Source organism: Castor canadensis, chromosome 7 (assembly GCF_047511655.1).
Source record: "Castor canadensis chromosome 7, mCasCan1.hap1v2, whole genome shotgun sequence".
Taxonomy (NCBI): domain Eukaryota; kingdom Metazoa; phylum Chordata; class Mammalia; order Rodentia; family Castoridae; genus Castor; species Castor canadensis.
This window is the reverse complement of record NC_133392.1, coordinates 130,723,197-130,742,916: the sequence shown is the minus strand read 5'-3', so window position 1 is coordinate 130,742,916 and position 19,720 is coordinate 130,723,197. Positions and strand designations below refer to the sequence as shown.

Genomic DNA, 19,720 nt, shown 5'->3' with positions numbered 1-19,720 from the left:
TGAGATAAAATGCCAACCCCAGTCACTTTATAAATGGGAAAGCCTAACAAATGTAAAATAGTAACATTAGCATCTGCTGGGTTCTCTATTCCCAGTACACATTTCTATACACTTCCAGAACACATTCTGTGAACAATTCTTGAATAGCAGGAGTTTAAGTTTGTCTAGGTGTTTCCTGTATGTCTGGCTCTGCTCTTGATGCTGTAACTGCCTTGTCTTATTGAATGCAGCTTCACAACCATGCTGTGAGGTGAGCAGTGAGCATCCCTGAATTACACATGAAGAAAACGATGTTTAACCCGTGCTCAAAGAATACTGTCAACTTTTAGAGTCACTCTATATATCTGATTGGTTAACAGACCAAAGACATTTTTGGACATTTACAGTCCTCATTCATTCATCCAACAAGCTTTAGGATCACAGGATTCTGTTTTCCATGAGGGCAGAGACCACTCTGTCTCAGCACTGTTCTGTGTGAGCCTTCCCTGTGTAGCGTACACATTCATCAGGTTCTGAGAGTCCTGCAAGCACCATGCGTTGGTTGCTCAGTGGGTATTGATTAATCACCTACTTCCTGGCACTTTGGTAGGCCTAAGGCATTGAGAAATGAATAAGAGCATGGTCCCTACTCTGTTGAAATTTACAATGAGAAAGAAGGATTATCAATCGGTAGAGAGATGCATGCTCAATTACAGATTGTGATGTGTTCAACAGAGGAAATAAATGTGGTTTACAAGTAAGGAGACTTCTTCAGATTAAGTGGTCATGAAAATTTTCTCCTGCAAAGTGACATTTAAGGGAAAACCTAAAGCACAGGCAGGCAATGTCACCATAATAAGAAGGGGAGAAGGGAAAGCATTCCAGGCAGAGGGAAGTGTGGAAAGAATTCAGAGTGCCGGAAACTCTAAATAGAAACCAGTGTGACTGGAGTTCAGTGGGGAATAGGGAATAACATGCTGGTTTTAAAGGGGTGGTAAGGGTCAGCTCACACAAGGCCAGGCAACCTGCTGGGATTTGTTCCTGGGGTGATGGGAAGCCACTGAGAGATTTTAAGCAGAAGAGTCATATTCAAATTGTGTTTTAAAAGAACAGTTTGGGTACAGCACAGAGACCACATTACATGGGAGCAAAATTGGACGTGGCAGGACGTGTGGGCGGGGTCTTACTACAGCCCAGTCTAGAGATGATCTAGACTAGGGTGTTGGCAAAAATGACACTATCGATTGATGTAAAGTAGTTGTGGAGGTTGAGTGGCAGCAGGGACCAAGTGATAGGGATTGGATCATGAGGGGAGAGGAAGACTTTCTGATGATTGGCCTGCCCAGAAGGTTGGGTGGTGGCATCATTTACTGAAATCAGAAAGACTGAAAGAGAAATAATTTTGGAGATAATGGGAAAAATCAAGGAGTTTAATTTTGGCAGTTCTGGGTATAAAATGGCATATCAAATTGTAGAAACAAACCTAGAATCATCCACTCTCCGGGCCTGGGGTAGTCTGATAATATAAGAGTTTACAAAGGAGACCAAGAAGGACTAGCACAGAAATGGAAACCAGGAGGGGAGAACTCTTTGAGATAGAGGAAGTGGATGCTACTAGAGGCTACCTGCACAATGGGCTCACTGTGACAATGGGATGGTTCATCAGCGCCCTTGACCAAATCAGTTCCATGAAGGGGAGGGGATGAAAGCCAGATTGGATTAGACTGAAGAAAGGATGGGAAATGTAAGGAAATATAGGCCCCAAAAGTGACCACGTGGAGAGGAGTGATCTGGCCAAGAGATTCTTTATTGCCGGGTGGGAGAGAGAGAGAGAGAGAGAGAGAGAGAGAGAGAGAGAGAGAGAGAGAAAGAGAAAGAGAAAGAAAAGGGCAGGTGCTTAAATACCCCTCAGTGAGACTCAGCATGTTCTGATTGGTTAGGATCTTATGGTTCATGCTGATTGGAGGTTGGGGCAGAAGGAGGGTTCAAGCTAGACTTGAGGCAGGACTGTGCCCCTGGGAGGCAGGACCGTGACCCTGGAAAACAGAAGCTTAAGGGTGCAGTAAGAACTGAAATCTATCGGTGCCATTATTGCCAACAGGAAATATTTAGGCTGTGCAGACGTAGACACTTTTGGGGAAATTTCTTTGCCCAGTGACCCACTGGCTTGAGACTTGCCAAACCTTACCAAAGCTTAGGACAGGTAATCAGTCATGTGGCATTGTTATTTGTCAGCTTTTTTGTGTGTGTTGGGGGGGAGGAAGTTGGTTTTTACAGAGTCTCTCTGTGTAGCCCAAGCTGGCCTTAAACTCATGATCTTGTTGCTCCTGAATAGCTGGGATTACAGATGTGCACCACCACACCCGATCTTGTATGTCAGCTTTGAAGGGATGGGACTCCTTTGAAAGCTGATTAGCCTGGCTCACATTCACATTCATTCCATGTTTATTTTTATCATTCTTATTTATTCTCCATTTCTAGATCAAAATTGAACTGAAGCAGGCCCAGGAGAAATTACTAGACAGTGCAAAGATGTACTCTTCGCTCACAGCAGAATGGAAGCATTGTCAGCAGAAAATCAAAGAGCTGGAGCTGGAAGGACTGAAGCAGGCTCAGAGCATGAAATCACGGAGTAACCTGCAGGAAAAGCTGGCTCAGGAGAAAGCAAAATTGGCTGATGCACAGGAACAGGTAATTATCTCACACCTAATCCAGTGCACACTCAGTACCACTATCCACACCTCCTGGCTCCCTAAGGATTCTGAGAGACAGCTAGGGTGCAAACCTGGTAGATCTTGGTGTGTGTATGTGTATGTGTGTGTGTTTTAAACTGCATGAACCTTAAAAATGTTTCATTAAAAATAGAACTTGAACTTAAAGAATTGACTGAGCCCATAGGACTCAGTCATATTGTTGCTTCATATTTTCAAATTTTAAAAGATTTATTTTCCTCTCATTTGTATTGGTTGTTTGTGATATTTATTTTGGTTTTTTTGGAGGGATTTTTGTTGTGAAACCATTTTCCAATATTGCCCCTGTATTTTAAATTGTCTAACACCAGGTGGCAGTAGCATATAACAATTACAAATTCTGATATACAACTTTGAGAGTCAAATCTTAGATAAAAATCATTTCAACTGGGTACCAGTGGCTCACACTTCTAATCCTAGCTACTCGGGAGGCAGAGATCAGGAGGACTGAGGTTAGAAGTCAGCCCCAGGCAAATAGTTTGTGAAATCCTATCTCGGAAAAACCCCAACACACATCAAAAAAAGTGTGGAGGAGTGGCTCAAGTGGTAGAACACCTGCCTGGCAAGCGTGAGGCCCTGAGTTCAAACCTCAGTACCGCCAAAAAAAAATTTTTTTATTAAGAATGATAGTAATCTGAAGTAAACTGGATGCTTTAAAATTGAGTTAAAGAATCCAGCACACAAAAAAATGTAAATACCATATGATTCTATTTATATGACATTAAAGAATAGAAGGCAGACTAGTGGCTGTCTTTATGAGCTATATTAATTAAGTAGGAGGAGGTCTGAGGGAGTCTCTGTGGTGCTGGAAGTTTTCTATAAGTTGTCTGGGAAGTAAGTCATACAAGGGAAGCTTCACTGAGTGTGCTTAAGATACATAACGTTATTTACCATTTACCATATGTATGTCATTACTTAATAAAAAGTAACTGGTAAAATTGGTGAAGATTGGTAAATTTTTTAAATTAGAAAGTATAAATCATGGTGAAGGTTTGGTACAAAATATTCAGGTGGGAGAGAAAATTACTATCCACGTTTTAGAAAGCAATTTGGCATTATTTAGTTAAGCTAAAATTGTATATATAGCTTGCATATACACATCAACCAGTGGGCATAAACAGTAGGAAAATTATTGTACTGCACATATATGTCAGGAGTCAGGATATAATAATGTTCACAGTAGCACTGTTCCAAATGGCAGAAAGACAGGAACAACCCAAATGTCCACTGCCACAAGATGGAATAAATAAATTGTTGAATATTTACAGAATAGCATACAACAATGAAAATGAATGAACTGTAGGTACATGCTGTAGTCAAACATAAGACTGAATTTTTAAAAGCCACTAAAACCACAGTCCGATTCCATGGATAAAAAAGGTCAAAATAATGCAAAATACGAACTACCATATAGACATACATTAAAGAGGAAAAGCAAGGAAAATATCAACACAAAATTCAGAGGATCTGTTTTCTCTGGTGGAGAAGTCACAGAATGGACTTCAAAAGTACTGGAAACATTCTCCATAAATTGGGTAGCAGTTTCCAAAGTTTGGCATGTGCCCTTGACAGTAAATGAGTGATGATGATTTTGTCTGTGGAATCAAGACTGAATGTCTTTATTTAAGAATTCTTTTTTGTCATTGTTTGTTTTGGTGGGACTGAGGTTTGAACTCAAGGCTTCTCACTTGCAAAGCAGGTGCTACTAGTTGAGGTACACCTACAGTTCTTTTTAAAGAATTCTTGGGCTGAGTCAGACCCCTGTAATCCTAGCTACTTAGGAGATAGAGATCAGGAAGATGGTGGTTCAAAGCCAGCCCAGGCAAATAGTTCTCTAGACCCTATCTCGAAAAAACTCATCACATAAAAAAGGCTGGTGGAGTGGCTCAAGGTGTAGACCCCAACCAGAACAGATAGCTGTTCAGCAAATATTTACTGAAACTACTATAGACCAGTTATAATTTTAGTTGACACAAAGGTTTATTAAAAAAAAAGTAAACAAATTTAAAAAGAGACTTGTATAGCAAACACATGTTTTAAAATAACTTTTATCTAAACATGTAAATTCTAACATACAATTATCTATAGCTCTTTCAAATTCATCAATCAGATTTTCAGTTCTCCCAGGGCATTAAAGAACCTATTATTGCCCAGTGCCGGTGGCTGATGCCTGTAATCTCAGGAGGCAGAGATCAGAAGGATCACAGAAGTCAGCCCAGGCAAATAGTTTGTGAGACCCTATCTTGAAAATACCTACAATAAAAAGAGCTGGTGGAGTGCCTCAAGGTGTAGGCCCTGAGTTCAAGCCCAGTACCGCAAAAAAAAAACCCAAAAAACCATTATTGGTGCTAGGCAGTATGCTAATAAACTCTTGGTTTATAGAGACTTCTATTTGTTTTGAAGAGTTATTCAGGAATTTAGCCATGCTGTTGAGAAACTGGGTGCTCCCATCCATACTTTCCTGTTGAAAATATAAATTAGTCTAATACCTAGGGAAGTGTTACTGGGCTGGACACTAGTCCAGAAGATCCCAAGTTCTTGTGTCACCTGAACAAAGAATTAGACCTAGACACAAATTGCAAAACAGTAGCAAAACTTTATTGAAAGAAAAGGAAAGAAAGACTAAGAGGAAGCACTGCAAGAGAGAGAGCAGTGGGCTCCTGTGTGTTGGCGCTGAAGCATTGATCTCTTTGTTTAAAGACCAGTTTAGAAGTTGTAAGACTTCTAAATCGGGACTGTCCTTAGGGAAAGGCTAGGGTGGCTGGCAGGTTTAATTAACACAGCCTTATCAGATAGCATGGGGTATTCTGCACAGGTGCTTATGATAATTTTCAGGTGTTTAATTGTACATATGAGCTGCTACCAATAGTCAGAAGGCCTAGAGAACTTTGCCTGAGAGCTCAAACTGGGGGTAGACCTTTTTTTTTTTGCCAGGCAAGCCCTTTGAACTCAGGGCCTCAGGCTTGCTAGGCAGGTGTTCTACCTCTTGAGCCACTCCTCCAGCCCCCAAGTCACTTTCTTATGTGAGGAATTTCTTTTTTTGGACTGAGGTTTGAACTCAGGGCTTCAAGCTTGCATTGCAGGCACTCTAACACTTGAGCCACACCTCCAGCACCTCCAGTTCTCTTGTAAAGATACTTACGGCTGCCAGGTATTTACAACGTGGAGAGGATGGATTGCCCTGTAGATGGCTCAGGGTGGTGCTGGAGGAGTATTAAAAAAAAAAGGTCTAGTATGAGGATATCTGGTTAAGAGAAGGGAGTTCCATGGCAAGATTTTTTTGGTTGCTAGGAGTCTGGCATTATCTGTCTACCAAATACTAATAACCTTTACCATAGCAAGTCGCATTTCATTATTTATTCTATAGGCACTGTTTGTAATAGCATTAAATTGGCACCAACCTAAATTTCCATCAGTAGGGGCCTGGTCAAATAAGTTTGTTATATCCTAACAGTAGAACAATTTGCAACTGTAAAACAGAAGACAACTCTGCATGTCTACTTTACATGAAAAAAATCACCAGGCATGTTGTTATTTTAACAAATCAAGGTGCAGGCCTGTGAGGTGGCTCAAACCTGTAATTCTAGCCACTTGGACAGTGGAGATTAGGAGAATGGTGGTTTGAGGCCAACCTGGGCAACCATCTTCAACCAATGGCTAGGCACGATGATGCACACCTGTCACCCCAGCTATGTGAAGAAGCATAAATACGAAGATTGCAGTTCAGGCTGGCTGGGCCAAAAAGCAAGACTCTATCCTAAAAATAACCAAAGCAAAAAAAGGTGAAGGCATAGCTCAAGTGGTAGAGTGCCCACCTGGCAAACACAAGGCCGTGAGTTCAACCCCAGTGCTGCTAAAAAAAAAAAGGGAAACAAAATCAAGGTGCAGAATCAAATACAGTAGGGCATTATTTGGATAACTTTTTTTGTGTATGAAGGATAACTGTAATATTTGTGTATAAATACCTGGAAAGACACACAAGAAACTAATAACAGTGGTTACCTATTTGGTGGAGGAAAACTAGGAGGAAGTGGGATAGCGACAGGGTTTCTTTTCACTACATAGCTTCTTTTAAACCAACACACTGAACTGGACGAATGCATTACACATGGCATACATTAAATAGCTTATTTTAAAAGTTAAAATAAATCAAGCTCATGGCTAGCTAAAATCTGTTATGGCTCATTCCTGTAATCCTAGCTACTCTGGAGGCCAAGATCAGGAGGATCACAGTTCAAAGCCAGCACAGGCAAATAGTTTGTGAGACTCTATCTTGAAAATACCCAGCACAGAAAAGGACTGGCTGAGTGGTTCAAGAGGTAGAGCACCTGCTTAGCAAGCATGAGGTCCTGAGTTCAAATCCCAGTACTAACAAAAAAATAAGTCTGGGGGTAGGGGAGAGAGATGGCCCAAACAATGTATACACATATAAATAAATGAATAAACAATTAAAAAATCTGGCTGTGTTCTTTACTTAGATCAGATTAATACACTAGCACTGCCATAATTGGTATCTACTTGCTGTTACCCTAAGTTGAAAAAAAGGTGGCACTCTTCCTTACATTTGCCTTCAAGATTTTGGACTTGCATCAGAAATTAGAACATGCCCAGCAAGCGTATCTCTCAGACACTTGTATTTTGAAGAAGAAGCAACTAGAGGAAAAGGTCAAAGAAGCAACGGAAAATGAAGCCAAGCTGCAGCAGCAGTGTGAGGAAGAGCAACAGAAGAGGTAAGAGGGACAGGACACTGAGTCTCACATGCTTGGTTCATCACAGTGTCACTGTAACAATGTAGCACTTTGTCCTGGTCCCCCTGATGCAAACTAGGTCCCTTACCACATGGGATTTCAATTGCTTACTTTTTGTTGTTTGCCTCTGGCACCACCTGGCCCACTGCTAAACTTTCTTAAATGACTGGACTGCTTATTAGATCTGATACTTTGGGATTTGCTTTTTTTTGGTGGTACTTAGGTTGAACTCAGGGCTTCACACTTGCTAGGCAAGTGATCTACCACTTGAGCCACTCCACCAGCCCTTTTTGCTTTTAGTTTGTTTTTAGATAGGGTCTCACACTTTTGCCCAGGTCTGCTTGGACCAACCATCCTCCTACCTCTACTTCCACATAGTTGGAATCACAGGCACACACCCACACCCAGATTGTTATTAAGATAGGGTCTTGGTAACTTTTTTGCCTGGGCTGGCCTCAAACTACAATCTGTCTCTGCTTCCCAAATAGCTGGTATTATAGGTGTGTACCACCACACCCAGACCTGGGATTTGCTTTTCAAATTCTCTTGTGTGATTGCACAAATTCTCCTGTATGATTAGACTATGGTGAAGTTGGTGTTTTGTATTAATCAGTTCATGTTCTTCCAAGTGGTTCTGGATAATTTATAGACATCTTGATGATCAACAAACTTCTACCATATAGGAACTGTCATCACTTTTTTTAAAAAAAGTTTTTATTATTATTATGATTCGTTCTTAAAGCATCCGTGTAGATGCTGCAAATGTTTCTTACTCGTGTGACACTCAGAGCAATTCACAGGCATTTTGAAAACAAAGTGGTTTTAGTCACTAGAAACATGCACAGCCATCAATATATACGTACATCACTAGCACCATCATATTTTTCAAGATGAATCTCCTAAATGCAGAGAATCTGGGTCTAAAACCCTCAGAAACTGTTTCAAGAAAGCAAAGTCTGATGAGATGCTCTCTGAAGGAGCAAGTGTAGTGGTACTCTTTTAGAAAAGGGTGGATTTCCTTACCAAACTCGGGTTCATTCATGAACCACCTGTAGCTCATTTACAATCTCAGAAGTATCCTGAGGATTAAGTTTATCTGGGCTTCTGTCGAGAAAGCAGAATCTGATGGGGCACAGTGGCTCACAACTGTAATCCCAGCCCAGGAATCTGAGATCGGGAGGATTGTAGGTTGACGCCAACCCAGGAGAAAAATTAGCATGACCTCATAGCAAGACTGATGCAGCGCTAACATGCATGCATCAGTATAAGTTGTGTTTGTGACTAACAAACCTACATTGAACCCAGAAGGTCAAGGACTCAATTTGAAAAGCACAGAGAAAGAAAGAGCATGTCCTGGCTGCTCTCTGTGCTGCACCTATATCTTCCTCATGGATGAAACATGGACAATTATTTGTTCCTCAGAGGGTTGTTTTGATGGTGAGAAAGAGAGAATTAAGAAAAGCTTCTTGGGCTGGCAGAGTGCTTCAAATGGTAGAGCACCTGACTAGCTGCAGTTCAAACCCCAGTACCCCAGTATAGCAACAACAACAACAAAAAAGCTATCCCAATGGTACTTCCCTGTGTTAGTTCCTTTATCTTATGGACACACACCCTACTTGACTGAACAACAACAAAATCCTCTGTGACAGCATAAAAATGTTAGGTAGGAGTTTAATTTGCACAGTGCAGGTAATACTATGTGTGTTAATTGTCCTCAGGGTACTTCTAGCTGAGACTGTAAATGAGCTACAAAGGCAAGTGAAAGCCTTGCAGGACAAAGAGAGCCAATTGGAAATGAGCAGTTCTCAGCAGCAAGAAAATGCAAGGAGAGAATATGAACAGGTAAGCGAGTAAATAGAGATGCTTCTTGGTTTTCTTGGTTCCATAGACCTGAGTAATAGCTAATTATTACTGAGTGCCTAGTGCTTCACCCATTAAGTTTATTTGGGATTCTGTTGAGAAAGCAGAATCTGGTGGGGCACAAGAGCTCACAACTGTAATCCCAGCTCAGGAGGCAGAGATAGGAAGGATTGTAGGTTGAAGCCAACCCAGGGAAAAAATTAGCAAGACCTCATTGCAACTAATAAGCTGGGTGTGTCGGTACACATCTATAATGCAAGCTATGTGGGAAGCATAAATAGGAAGATCATAGTCTTGGCTAGCCCAGGCATAAACTAGAGACTTTATTCAAAAAAAGGGAGATCCTAAAAGCAAAAAAGGACTGGGGGCCTAGCTCAAGGGGTAGAATGCCTGCTTAGCAAACACAAGGCCCTGAGTTCAAACAAACAAACAAAAAAAGCAGTCTACACGGTATATCAAATAGGGGAGGGGAAAAAATGGCTTCTCTGTACCCTTCTAGGTTCTTTGTCTAGGTTATAAATGAAACTGACAGATAAATGGGTGGAAGACCATTTTAATTACATGCATACACCTGGGCATCCCACAAAGCCTGACACTGGAAGGGTCAGATGACTAAAGTTTGTAGAGTGTCCTGAGCTTCAGAAAGGAATGGGATTGGTACCTCTGGGGCATGATGGGGAGGAGTTGCATGGCAAGTCAAGATTGTCCTGTGTGCAGGTAAAAGTCACAGGTAATAAAAGTTGTCTGAAGGTGCCCTCTTCCTCACCCACTTTTACTAACCTAGATTTCCTATTCAAATGTAAATTTCTTTTACAAAAGGATGGCGTTTTAGAGCTACTTCTGTATCTGAATCTTGTAACAGTGTCTCAGAATAACTAGGTTGGAATATGCCAAAGAAGTATAGGTCTCCAGTCATGCTTTGGGGGTGGAGTGTCCTGAGGCCCAACACAAGCAAGAGAGTTATAATACATGGGAAAAGATGCTTACAACACTGTTGGGTGCTGGTGGCTCACGCCTGTAATCCTAGCTACTCAGGAAACAGACATCAGGAGGATCTCAGTTGGAAGCCAGCCCAGGCAAATAGGTTGCAAGACCCTATCTCGAAAAACCCTTCACACAAAAAAAAAGGACTGGTGGAGTGGTTCAAGGTGTAGGCCCTCAGTTCAAACCCCAGTACCAGGGAAAAAAAAAAAAAACCCCAAAACTGTTGGGTGAGCCAGAGTCACGGTAGCTACTCCAGGCTTTCAGTAAATCCAGAAGCTCAGAAATTACAGGGAAGCCACCTCCTATAACATCAGAGTAGGGTATTTGAGGGCGCTTTCCTTGAAGCCCCTACAAATGTGGACCCTAATAGGATGTTAAAGCGCGTAACTCCATCTGACACTATCTACTTGGAGAAAGCATCAGAACCCACAGGTTAAGGGCTCCATCCCACCAGAAGATCAGCACTGCTCTCTACCTCCATCCTTGAGTCCAGAGGGAGAAGTCAGGCAAGACCTGCAAATAAGTAAGGTAAGGGAGGGGGTGGGGGGAAGGGAGGAGAAATGACCCAAACATTGTATGCACATATGAATAAAAGAAAAAAAAAAAGACCTGCAAATATAGCGAAAACAATAGCAAAGTCAGTGGAAGCCTGGATACACCTGACCCCTAGGGTGTGGTCTATAGGCCTGGATCTTTGCCTTGTTAAAGATTTTTTTTTTTTTTTTTGAGGATCTGTTTAATCACAACCCACCTTAGGGTGGGTGGGAGACTCGTCTGTGACTTCCCATGACCTTGATGGGCTATTTTGATCTTAACAGAGGCTATTGAGTGTTTTTCTCTCAGAGACTTTGAAGAATCCTCCATGCTAGGTTTTCTTTTGCATATTCCTGTCATTCCTGGCTGTAAGAAAAACCATCTTTTCTATCAAAGTATATGTCACCCTCTTAGATTACTTAAAATTCCTCAGATCACCATTTCAGGTGACTTGTACTGTTTAAAGGGTTCCTGTTTCTTCTTCCAGATTCTTGTACAGCCCCATTGCCCTTGAAAATGGCCTGCCAAATTGTGTGCCTTGCCCCATTCCCCAAGCCTTTTAGCCAATCGGGAAAGACTGTGAACCTTTGACCTGGACAAATCCCAGGTGAGGGGCAGGTACAACTTACGTCAGTGACATGAGGAGGAGCCACTGTCGACCATTTTGTGCTCACGTGTCTGCTCACCTGGAGTGAGCACATGCTTGCACCTTTTGATCAAAAGAAATTGTCTTGTCAAGATTTTCTCTGTCTCTTGTGTGCCTGTTTTCAGCACCTGAAGGTTTTTAATTCCAACATGGCTAACTGCTATCTAACAAATTCTCATGGCCATTGCCAGTCTCCAGGTTTCCCCCTGTGTTTCTGATCATCAGCTGTAAGTCTGGGATGCCTACAACCACCCTCAGGTTTGATCATTTGTTAGAATGTTATTGATCCCAGGCTCAAACTCCTGGGCTTCTACTTGTCAGATCCGGCCACTCACCCCTAAAAGCCAAATAAAAAGACAAGGTGAAGGGCAGAGGAAGGAGATTTACTACAAGGACACTCTGTGGGAAGAGGCATGTAAGCACTCAGCCACATTCAGCCATCAGAGTACAGATGTGAGCTTTAGCTTTAACTAGGCAAAGAATTAGGGCAGGAGTGAAAGGTATGCATAGTGAAATAGTCCTAGTCACAGGTGTGGCCTGGCTGGTCATTATCTTCGTCCTTATTTTTCACGGGTTCTGGAGAATTTATTCAGAGTCATTGTCGCCTTGGAAAGTGGTCTATCCTGTGGAGGTTCTACTGTTAGGGGTAGTTTCTGCCCCTTGTTATAAAAATGATGTCAGTTCTGTCCTTCCTGGAATCCAAGGTGATTGCAAAGTGAATGGCTTAGACAAAGACAGATACAAAACCGCAGTAGGAATGCCAAGCATTTCTCCTGCTTTTAGTTAATTGTGGGCCCAAGTAAAGAGTCAGTGCTTTTCTTTTTGCTGCACTGGGATTTGAACTCAGGGCCTACACCTTGAGCCACTCTACCAGCCTGTTTTTGTTGTGGGTTTTTTTTGATAGGGTCTCATAGACTATTTGCCCAGACTACCAGGGTGGCTTTGAACCTCTATAGTTTTGATCGCTGCCTTTTGAGTAGCTAGGATCAGAGGTGTGAGCCACCAGCACCCAGGGAGGCAATGGTTTTCAACAAAAGGGATTTAAGTACCTCTTATACCACCATGCCCTCTGTGAGCACATCACCCTCCCTGTACCTGTGAGTGTGCAGCAACCCTATCTCTATCTTTTGTGCCTGTGTATGGTACTGGGGTTTTGAACTCAGGGCCTACTCTTTGAGCCATTCCACCAGACCTTTTTTGTGGAAGTTTTTTTTGAGACAGGGTCTCTTGAACTATTTGCCTGGGCTGCTTCAAGCCTCCTGAGTAGCTAGGATTACAGGCGTGGCCACCAGCACCCAGCAGTATCCCTATCCTTTTCGGAAGCTTCTGGATCAGGGTTCTGTATGAAAGGAGCTTGGAAATCAGCCCCACTTCATCCCAGTGACAAGTATAAAGCTGAACAAACTGAGAAAGTCAACAGTTCTTGGTCCATCGGAGAAGAGTGGTCCTAGGGTCGCTGCTGCTCCTAAAATTACAGAGAACCCTAACACTAGAGTGGAACGTCCATGAGAGCCAGTATCCAAGTGAGGAAATCAGAACTGGAATTAACAAATTGTTGGAGGCTCAGGGTGAACAAGTCTGAGAGAGAAAAACTCCAGGGGCCTAGTCATTATGGGGCCCTCACACTTTTGTGAATTTTACCTCCAGGTTCTTAAAGTGAATAGCTGAGGAAAAATCCCCTTGTGTTCCTGGTGAAGGAATATGAACAGGTAGAAAAGTTAGATAGCCAACAGCAGGCAAAATAGTTAAGGGGTTCCCTGGAAAACTCCACTGTGACCTGAACCACCAACAATATGTGGAAACAGACCCAGTCACTGCCTATTCCTGGTGACCTCTCCCTGACCTGAGGAGTGGGGGAGGGAATAAGAAAGCAGGAAAGGCCCTAAATGGGAACTGCTGTTGCCCTTGATGCTTACAAGGAGAGCATAGCTCTCCAATCTGTGTTGGAAAGCTCACCATGTTAGCTCTAAGCCAATGAACATAGCACCCTTCCTAATACCCAATTAGCATGAAAAGGGTGGCGAGTGGCTCAAGCAGCAGAGCACATGCCTAGCAAGCATGAGACCCTGAGTTCAAACCCCAGTGCCGCCAAAACCAAAAAACAACAACAGTAACAAAACCCTAATTAGCATGAAGGTTGGGCAACACCCAGAACTAGATCCATAAAACCCTTAGACCTTACCGCTGGCAACCCTCTATTGGACCCTCTCTTCTGCCCAGTGAGAGCTGTGCTGCTTCTCTTCAGTTCCATGCTCTCCTTTGAATTTGGAACACAAAAGACCTGAGAGAAGCTGGAAGAGCCCTAACACTTGCCTGCGGCTCGGCTCGGAGAAACCAGTGTCACTGGTGGGAGAAGGTGTTATATGAAAGTCAGCACAACTATCTGTCTTAGTCCTTGTGTCAAGCAGGACATTAAAATGTAGTAAAAAATGTAGTAAAAGTGGCCCGGGTGCTGGTGGCTCACACCTGTAATCCTAGCTACTAGGAGGCAGAGATCTGGAGGATCGAGGTTCAAAGCCAGCCAGGGCAGATAGTTACTCAAGACCCTATCTTGAAAAACCCTTCACAAAAATAGGGCTGTGGGTCTATTTTTGGAGTGGGTCAAGGTGAAGTCCCTGAGTTCAAGCCGAAGTATCGCAAAAAAAAAAAAAAAAAAAATAGTAAAAGTGATACTAAAGTAGTAAAGTTTATTAGGAATTTAGCATAGCAGGACAAAAGTGGAAAGAAATTAGGCGAAATATTTCCTGCTCCCCATGCAGGAAATGGGAGTAAAGACTCAAAATGGTGGTCCTTATCTGTAGTCTTATACTTTCCTAGCTGGGGAAATACATATCAAATAACCTTTAGTCATTAAGATAATGGATCTAGGTGGCTAAGATGGGTTCTAAAACATGGAGAAGTCACCTAGGCCCACCCAAATCACAGGAACAGTGGGTGAGTTTTAGGACTTCCTTTGCCAGACATATGCCTTTCTTCATTCTTTCTGTCCTTCTGCCTATCCAAGGAGACACACAGCACCTTATTAACATCTCAAAGAGGAAGACATGAAGATAGGCCCTTTATATCTCCTCTACTCTGGACTGGAGGTATGGCTCAACTGGTAGAGCACTTGCTTTGCAAACACAAAGCCCTAAGTTCAAACTCCAGGCCTGGGGGGGTGCGGGGGGGGGGGGAGGAAGGCTTAATATTTCCCCTACTCTAGTAACTTAACATCTAAAAGGAGATAAGAAAGATCTAGGTGGGAGGTTCTTTTTTTTTTTTCTTTTTAGGTGGGAGGTTCTTGATCACCAATAATCATTGAGTGCAGAGGGATTTGGGTGGTCTCTGGGTTAGGATTTGAACTATCCTCTAGCTAATATGAAAAATCTACACACATTTGCAACTGAAAAGGAAGGAGGGAAGGAAAGAGAGGAGACTCATATGTTTTAAGAGTCCTGATCTTTTCTATGTCCTGGACTGCTTCACAGCTATGTACCTTGGTCCATATGTCAACTAGAGAAAATGCAGGCAAGATGCAGAAATGTAGTGAAAGTGGTTAGTAAAGTCTATTCAGAAAAGAATACATTTTCAATAGACTGGAGGCTGGTTGTTTCTAGAGCTAGAATGAGAAACACCAGTTTTACCAACTATTATTGGTTCCATCTGATCCCTAGGGTATGACTAATAGGCCTGGGTCTTTGTTTTGTTGAATAAAGATCTCTTGTTTTTATGAATTGTTTGATGTGACCCACCTTAGCAGGGTGGGAGACTCAAACACATCTTGTGACATTCCATGGCCTTCTGGGCTATTTTTATCTTAACAGAGGATTTTAAGAGTAGGAAAGTTTAGCCAAGAGCTGGTGATTCATGGAGGATCACAATTCAAAGCCAGCAAATAGTTCACCAAAAAACCCTTCACAGAAAGGGCTGGTGGAGTGGCTTAAATGGTAGAATGCATGCCTAGCAAATGTGAGGCCCTGAGTTCAAACCCCATGGACCGCAAAAGACAGAGTTGGAAAGTTTAATTACAGTGTTTTTCTCTGAGACCTTGAGGAATCATGCATTTTAGCTTCTCTTTGCATAGCCCCATCACTCATGGCCGTTAGCCTGAAAGAGGCACAGAATGGATAAGCGGGAAGACAGCTCAATGCCAACCCTGGGTTTATTGTGGAGAAGTGGTCTTGTGCAGGGGGTCCCCAGCACGAGAGCCGCTTACAGACTGGAAGTCCCAGGAGGGTCACTGGGGTGGGAAAACCCTCTCCAGATAATGGCTTAAGTGCGGGTCACTCTTTCTGGGCTAGGTGGGGATTTCTAGTGAATGGCTGGCTAAAGGTGGATGTTTATTTTTCTTTAGGGCTGGGTGGAGAGTTTCCAGTAAGTCACTTTCAAGGGGGAGGGGGCCAGTTCTAATATGGCTCCCTTTTGTCCTTTTGTTCACCCTAACATTCCTGCCTTTTGATATATATATAAATGGGGTGCTGATGTTTCTCTATTTATTTCCTGCTGAACTGGGGTGGAGGGTGGGAGGTCTCTTAAGGGAAGAGAGAGGGGATATCAGCAGGATCTTCTTATTTGAATAGAACTGAGTTGATCTGCTTATGGGTTGTGGACGAATTTTTGGAGCCTTTGGGAAACAAGGCAAGAAAGGGTTTGAAAAAGACAAGGTCACAATGAGGAAAAATAAGTGGTCCCAATAGAGGGGTTACCCATGGCATCCATTTAGCCCAGGATGGCCACTGCTCCCAGCTGTCTGTTTGTTGTTGGAGATTGGCAGTGCATTTAGAAGATAAAGTGAGACATGCAGTTAAATACACATGGGCCAATGGTTATCAGCATAAGAAGGAAAACCAAGGGCTCTTGGGGTACAGACATTGGCTATAGGTTTAGGTAGACAAAAGAACTGCATACAGGGGATAAAAGTATGTATAGTAAACAGTCTCAACCACAGTTGTGGCCTGGCTGGTCATTACCTCAGTTTTTTTTTTGGGAGAGGTTCCAGAGTTTTTATCTGAAGGGTGCTCCATCCTTCAGCAAAAGCAGTTTGTCTAAGTCAAAAGTATTTGCTATTTAAGTCTAAAACTAGAAACACTTCATAAAGTAGAATAGAAAGTAAAAGTCAGAATACTCCCAGTTAAATAGACTGTCGTAAGGGAAAATAACTCCATGAGCATGGACTACTAAAGAGATAAGTAGGAGTCAGCAAAAATAATTTGCCTTTACTTAAATAGAAAATTTTGGTCAAAAATAGAAGTTTGCCTTCTGTCAGAGGTGTCATGCTTAAGATCACTTCTTTAAAACCTCTCAGCTTTAGTAACTTTTGTGAGGTCTGGCACAGGTGACTCCATCTGGATTGTGACAGCTTTCCCCTCTTGCCTCCAAACTGTTTGTCTCCTCTGAAGATTTTGTCAGTTTACAACTTCAAAGGATGGCTTTGGATTAGGACAGGAGTTTAGCATGAAATACACTGAGGAGCGTTCCAGGGCTGTTTCTCCTTTCCCGGTTACCAGTCTGCCTCAGCACTACCTGTGAAGTAGTTTAGTTGTTATTTCAAAGTGAACTTGGGTTAGCTGTAAATGTGCATTATCTTCTATGGCAATTCTAGAGCAACCACTATAAAAAGTAAAAAAGAAGTACAACTGATAATACTAAGGAAATAAAGAAAATGAAATCATATAAGATATGCAAAGCCACAAGTGGTAGGAAAAGTGTGGAAGACAAAAATAGGAACAAAGTGGAAGCAAAGAGCAACAAATATAGCAAATGTTAATCTCTAAGGGATTAGAGATTATCTAACATAAACCTCTATATCAAGAGGACCTTTAGATGCCAGTGTGTACATGAACCAACTGAAAGAAAATGCCAGAGTTATTAAAGAATAAGACCCGACATGGGGATGTAGCACTATGGTAGAGCAACTGCCTAGCATGCATAAGGCTGTGGTTTGATCCACAGCACTGTATTAAAAAAAAAAAAAAAAGCAAAAGAATTCCACTTAAATATAAAGACATATATGGATGAAAATTAAAGGGATGGAGAAAAAATACAACATGCTACAGCTAATCAAAGGAAAGTGCAAGGAGTTTGTTTAATTTCAGATAGTCAACTTCTAAATAAGGAAAGTTATCAAGGATAGAAGAATATTATTTAGTGATAGAAGGGCCAATTGCACAAGAAGACATAACAATCTTTAATATGTATATGTGTGTGCAAACAGAACATCAAAATATGTGAGACAAGAACTTATATAAGTGGGTGTGGTGGCACATGCTGTCATTCCAGCTACTTTAGAAGGCAGAGATTGAGAGGATGGTGGTTTGAGGCCAGCCCAGGTACAAAGTTTTCGAGACCTCATCTCAACAAACAGGCTGGGTGTGGTGGTATATGCCTGTCATTCCAGCTACTGGGAGGTATAGGTAGGAATATATGGTCTGAGAGCAGGGAAAAAGTGCAAGACCCTATCTGAAAATAACATAAAGCAAAAATGGCTGAGGCATGGCTCAAGTGGTAGCCTAGAAACACAAAGCCCTGAGTTCAAACCCCAGTACCACAAAAAAGAAAAGAAAAATCTAAAAATCAGTGATCTAACTTTCAACTTGAGAAAGCTAGAAAAAGAAGAGTAAATTAAATCCAAAATAAGCAGAAAAGAAGTAAAAAATTAGAATGGAAATCATTGAAACAGGAAATCAATAGAGAAAATCAGTGAAACCAAACGCTAGTTCTTTGAAAAGATCATTGTGAAGCCCTTAGCCAGGCTAAAAAAAGAAAGAAAAAGAATACAAATCACAACTATCAGAAGTGAAAGAGGGGATGCCGCTATAGATCCCATGAGCTTAAGAGTATAATCAAGAAATACCAAAGCCACTCTGTGCTCACACCGTGGTAACCTAGTTGAAATGGACCAAGTCCTTGAAAGACACAGTCTGCTGAAATTGATGTACAGGCAGACAGACAATCCAAACAGAGCCACATCTATTGTTTCTATGGGACTGGGGTTTGAATTCAGGGCTTCACTCTTGCAAAGCAGGTACTCTATCACTGCCTCGATTCTCTCTATCTCAGCCTCCCAAATAGGATTACAGGTATGAACAGCCATGCCCAGAAAGAGATATATCTATTAAAGAAATTAAATCTGCTGGGCACAGTGGTGCATGCCTGTGGTCCCAACTATTCTGGAGGCAGCTGATCAGTTGAGGCCAGTAAAGTACTGGGGCATGGCTAAGTGGTAGAGTGCTTGGCCTTGAGTTCAATCCCTAAAACCACCTGCACACTCACACACAAAGTCACCCACACACTCTCACACAGTCACATGCTCACGCACTCAGACACACGCATGCACGTACGCTCACACGCACACTCACCCTCTCACACGCACACACGCACACTCACACATCCACGCACGCACGCACGCACATTCTCACGCTGACACACTCACACGCACTAACGCTCTCTCACACGCACTCTCACGTGCACTCACACACTCTCATGCACTCACTCACACTGACACGCACACTGACACACTCACCCTCGCACACTCACACGCACTTGCTCACTCTCACAGACACACGCATGCACGTACGCTCACACGCACACTCACCCTCTCTCACACGCACACATGCACACTCACACATCCACGCACACACGCACGCACATTCACACGCACGCATTCTCATGCTGACACACTCACATGCACTAACACGCTCTCTCACACTCACTCGCGCGTGCACTCACGCACTCTCATGCACTCACTCACAACTGACACACTGACACACGCACTCTCGCACGCTCACACGCACTCGCTCACACTCTCACAGACACGCGCACATTCACACGCTCACATTCACACTGACGCACTAGCACACTCACACGCACACTCACACACTCCCTCACACACACACACCAGGCTCGCTTCAGTCTTTCAGACATCTTTCAGATGATAAAAGCAGACGCTGTACTTCCTAACTTATTCTATAAGGTAAAATTCCTTAGTACCAAAACCAAATAAAGTCAGTACAAGAAAACTACCTCTATTCATGAGAAAATTATCTATATTCATGAGAGACCAGTATTTCTCATAAATACGGATATAAAAATCCTCAACAAAACATTATTGAGCTAGGCGCTGGTGGCTCATGCTGTAATCCTAACTACTCAGGAGGCAGAAATCTGGAGGATAGTGGTTTGAAGCCAGCTCGGGCAAATAGTTTGAGAGACCCTATCTCGAAAACACCTAACACGAAAAG

The 19,720-nt window shown here is 42.5% G+C and overlaps 1 protein-coding gene across 2 annotated transcripts in view; it reads left to right on the top strand.

Moving 5' to 3' along the window:
• Ccdc30 (coiled-coil domain containing 30) overlaps positions 1-19,720 on the top strand; it is a 120,757-nt gene that overhangs the window by 78,967 nt on the left and 22,070 nt on the right. For both annotated transcript variants that reach the window (XM_074080424.1, XM_074080423.1), the window contains exons 9-11: positions 2,461-2,670; positions 7,305-7,459; positions 9,196-9,319. In XM_074080424.1, the coding sequence (XP_073936525.1) occupies positions 2,461-2,670; positions 7,305-7,459; positions 9,196-9,319 (489 nt within the window). The remainder of the gene's footprint in view (positions 1-2,460; positions 2,671-7,304; positions 7,460-9,195; positions 9,320-19,720) is intronic.